Consider the following 5000-nt stretch of genomic DNA (forward strand, 5'->3'; position numbering starts at 1 on the left):
AACTAATCGTAAAAGTGCCTTTTTATCTTTTTATATACTTAAAGGAATACTTCACCCATATGGATCCGGCGTTCTATCATTATAAAATCACTATTATAATATAATGAATGAGGTTTTTCTTCCCTCAGTCTTCCCTCAGTCTTCCCTTGGCCCAGCTGTCCTGTTAATCCTAACCCTACATTCTCCCATGTGTGATGTTACGCATGGTAAAATGTAGGGTTAGACAGTGAGACCATAAAACACTCTTTCTGCCTTTTCTCAGGCTAGGATGAACCGATTTCTAAAATGTTTGCACATTTATACTACATAGGATCACAGAGTTCAATACACCTTCATATTTCCACAGGTGAAGTAGGGCTTTAATTTTTATTTGGCTTTCCACTAGGGAAAGTGTCTTAAAGTGCATCTGTATTGTGAAGTGATTGACGACTTGATCTGAGTGAATACATGAGAGGATTTGATGCTAATTAATAAATAAAGGAGTTCATTTGCCCAAAAATCATTAATTAACTAAAAGCTCTGTGTGTGTGTGTGTGTGTGTGTGTGTGTGTGTGTGTGTGTGTGTGTGTGTGTGTGTGTGTGTGTGCGTGTGTTAGTGTGTGCGTGTGTGTGTGTGTGTGCGTGCATGTGTGTGTGTTAGTGTGTGTGTGTGTGCGTGTGTGTGTGTGTGCGTCTGTGTGTCATCTTTCACAGCTCTTCCTACTTTTGATTTATTTGAATCTATGATTTCTGAGTTTTACTCCTCTGACTGTCACTGTTCTAGATGAATTCATTGTCCATTTTTACTCCTTGGCTTTCAACCCAGCATGAGACCTTGGTGTATGCAGCCTAATGCGATTTATTTTTAATTTCATAGCATCATTTTAATATTGAAATTGACGCCAAATCTAGGCCTCTATTCGCCATTAACGGCTTTCATACATCGATTATTGAATAGGCCTACATGTATCACACAAACACATTTTAAACAAATAAACATTATAACAACTGAGTAGGTATGGTGTATTTTATTCATTGTGCTTATTAGTTTTATTTGTTTAAATTGTTTTATCTGAATTGTAAATTGTTGTTTTGCTTTTAAATTGTTTTACCTGCATTATGTACAGCACTTTGTTTCAGCTGTGGTTGTTTTAAAGGGCTTTATAAATAAAGTTGAGTTGAGTATTTCATCTAATTGTATTCTTGCTCTTTTTGTTGTATTTCATTTCATTTCATTTATTGTTTATTTAGCAGGGACAGTGCACAATATACAATTGAGCCAGATTATAGCCACATGGCTAATTTTCGTCTGTAGTCCCTGGACAGGAATTGGTGTTAAGCTAAAAACAAAAAGGATTAAAATGAATAATAATACAAGAATTTGATAATACAATTAAAAGGTGCCCAATGTGCAAATATAGGCTCACAATATTGCATGACCAAGAAGGCATATCTAGTTAAAAGAATACACCAAAACAAGATGTATAATAAAGTAAACATAAAACACCAAACATGAGATAAATGACTAAAAATGTTCACATCGCTGCCTTGTTTTTAGCCATTTCTTGAGACCTGATTTAAAACTACTGAGTGTGTTGCTTTGCCTAATACCTACAGGAATACTGTTCCATAGCCCTGTTGTTTTTACAGAAAAGGCACTTTGACCAAAAGTGGTCCTTCTAAACACACTTAATGAGTCCCCTCTAGATGATGCTCTTGTATTTTAGGTACTTTATTTGCTATATTCAAATTAATACATCTAAATTTTTATCATATTTTATTTCTGTTTTCTCTGCTCATTACATGTTATCCTTGTGATTGTTTATTATGTATGCTCACTGTAAACGAGGGAAAAACCTCAGTGTCTTTCCAGTGAAACTAAAGGTTATCGATTGATTGATTGATTGATTGATTGATTGATTGATTGATTGATTGATTGATTGATTGATTGATTGATTGATTGATTGATTGATTGATTGATTGATTGATTGATTGATTGATTGATTGATTGATTGATTATCTTTGTGAGCTTTTAGGTTTTTAAATTGTATTATTCTATAAATGTATTTTCTAATTCCATCCATTATTTCTTTAAGGCCCTTTGTGACTTTGTGGCCAATAAAACTTTATAATTAAAATGATCTTTTTGGCATTTTGAAGAGGCTTCATGATATACTCTTTAGAGTTATGTGTGCCAAAGGTGTAGTCAGTGATTCTGGAGAACGCTTGTTGTCAAAATCACTTTCTGTAAAAATCAGTGAATATCTCCTCATGATCTGCTACCTGTCTGTACTGTGTGTGAGCTGGTAAAAAGGTCTAGTGGTAATACCCAGCCTAGGCTCTGGAAACTGGTATGTAAACAAATGTAGCCCACCGTAGCTAGCAACATGCCCGTTCACAGAGCCTAGGCTGTGTATTAACAAAGCCTTTTTTGCACACACACAGTACAGACAGGTAGCAGATCATGAGGAGATATTCACTGATTTGGACAACAAGGATTCTCTAGAATCACTGACTACACCTTTAAGTGTAAACCTTATTTTTCTATATTAATGGAAGACTCGCTTTTCTTCATTTGCCTTTAAGATAAATTGAGCTTTTTTTTTTGGCATTTTTATGCTTTATTGATAGTGTAGAGACAGAGTTGAAATGGGGCAGAGAGGGGAGTGACATGCAGAGAACGACCGCGGGCTGGAATCGAACCCGGGTCCGCTGCTGGCCGAGGCCCATGGGGGGGACGCCCTACCAACTGAGCTAAGGGCGCCCCTGAGCTTTTGACACTCCTACATTTTAATTTTTTTTCTCTGGAAAAAAATGAAGAGACCACTCCAAATGTTCAGTGTCTCTCGTTCTACTATTAGGCATATGTTTGAGTAGAATGAACATTTTGGTTTTATAATATAAACTACTGACAACATTTCTACCAAATTCCAATACATTTTTGGTCATTAAAGAGCATTTTCAATAAGTAATGTAGAGGTGAAGATTGAAGAAGAATCCAGACTGGTCTCTGAATTTTCTCCGGAGCTGTATGTTGTTTTGTATTGTATCTTGTGCGGCACTTTGGTCAACTGATGATGTTTTTAAATGTGCGATAGAAATACATTTGACTTTGATTTTAAACGTTGTTGGAAAGTGACTTCAGATTAAATCTCTATTTCTTATTGAAGAACTTTCTGAAGACATTCCTGCGTGACTTGCTGCTGTTGTCCTCGGTTACCTGTGATGTCACAGTGGGGGGGTCAGGGGGGGCCACCGCCATACGGCCGAGGGAACCTGGGAAATACAAAAACATATGTAATTTAGAAAATTGTATTTTGTAAAAAAAAATTATTGCTATTTAATTCTTTATTTTTTTTGCTATCTAATTTTATTATCAGCTCCATATTTTATTTAAACAGCACTTTTCAAAATTCACATTACAAAAGTGATTTACAATTCAGCAGAAATGAAAACATAAATCATACCGTAACTTTTAAAATTACACAGTTATGGTGTTAGGTGTACATAAAAAAATAAAAAAATAAAGAAAAAATATACAGTATGCAATGAAGAAAAGGCAATAATGGGCTATTATATATAAGAAACCAGCATTTTGAAATGTACTAAAAGTTAACGCTCTAGGGATTAAAAACTCTTATTACATGGCACTTTGAGAATCCTATGTAAATCACAACATTCTACAGGTCTGTTATAAGGGTATAATGACCGTTGCTAAGGACCTACGTCATAGTTTTGATGGATAGACGTCCACAAACAGGGCTACTACTCGGAAACAATGGAATACTTTTTCAACATGACTCTGCATGTATCAGGAGAGCAGGGAACACAGGAGTCATGGTTAATGTCCGACAGGAATCCAGGCAAGAAGACGTGAGTACGTTTGGACGCATATTGACAGTTAGCCTATAGGATACAGTAACTTCAGGCTGCAGCCCGCAATGTAAATGTTCCACAGTAATTTTCTCCGTGAATTGTGTTATTTATGTTGGGGGATAATGCTTTGTTAGCTAGATGGAACTCTTGTTAAACATATTGGCCGATTAGAATTATTATTTGTAGAGTGTGCGAGTCTTGAGTTGTGTTAGCAAAACAGTAGCTCTGTAGCTAACAGCTGAGCCGGAGCCTTCAGTCAGCTGAAGCAGACAAGGTCTCAGGGTTGCTGGGGAAACAAGTTGTTTTTTGTTAAACTCTTCTAGGTTGGCCGCAGCTTGACATAGTAACCGTTGCTACTGAGTGTGTTCCGACCGTGTAGCGGACTGTTTTTGGCTGTTAAAACAACATGTTGCTTCAATTAATTGCTTTATTTTTTGTAGTAGCCATGTAATAAGCGGGATAAAGTATAGCGAACGGGTCACTTGCTAGAAATAAAAACCTTCAAGCTGAACAAGAGCTCCTGCTTCAGCTTGTCGGTCTTTATTTCTAGCAAGTGACCCGTTCGCTAAACTTTATCCCTTACATATAATAGATGATAATTCAACAAAAATGAAACATGAAAGATCGATATGAACTTTTCACCACACGTTAGAATGAATATTCATTTTTATTTTTTTATATTTCATGTGTAATAAGCATTTTCGTCTAAAAACAAAGACATGGGGCGCCCTTAGCTCAGTTGGTAGGGCGTTCCCCCCCCCCCATGGGCCTCGGCCAGCAGCGGACCCGGGTTCGATTCCAGCCCGCGTCGTTCTCTGCACGTCACTCCCCTCTCTGCCCCATTTCACCTCTGTCTCTACACTATTAATAAAGCATAAAAATGCCAAAAAACAAAGACTAAAAGTGAACCCATACCTGCCGTGCGTGGTTCCCCCTCCTCATGGTAGCGGTGTTTGTCGTAGTAAGTGTGAGGAGGTTTGGGAGGAGGCGGGCCCTCGGAGGAAGACTGTCTCTCTAAAATCTCTCCTCTATCACTCCTCTCTCCTCTATCACTCCTTTCTGTTCTCTCACTCTTTTCTGTTCCATCTATTCTGTCTCTTCCTTCATTCAGAGGTGTAGTGGGAGAGGGAGGTTCTTCTGGAGGC

At 37.5% G+C, this 5000-nt stretch overlaps 1 protein-coding gene across 1 annotated transcript in view; it reads right to left on the bottom strand.

Moving 5' to 3' along the window:
• Window positions 1–3133: 3133 nt before the first annotated feature.
• sptbn5 (spectrin, beta, non-erythrocytic 5) overlaps window positions 3134–5000 on the bottom strand; it is a gene marked incomplete at both ends in the record, with an annotated part of 83093 nt that continues 81226 nt past the window's right edge. The window contains 2 exons of the mRNA XM_080042174.1: window positions 3134–3255; window positions 4771–5000. The exon at window positions 4771–5000 is cut by the window's right edge and continues 42 nt beyond it. Coding sequence (XP_079898300.1) covers window positions 3134–3255; window positions 4771–5000 — 352 coding nt within the window. The remainder of the gene's footprint in view (window positions 3256–4770) is intronic.

This window comes from Ammodytes marinus (genome assembly GCF_949987685.1).
Source record: "Ammodytes marinus genome assembly, chromosome: 15".
Lineage (NCBI taxonomy): Eukaryota > Metazoa > Chordata > Actinopteri > Uranoscopiformes > Ammodytidae > Ammodytes > Ammodytes marinus.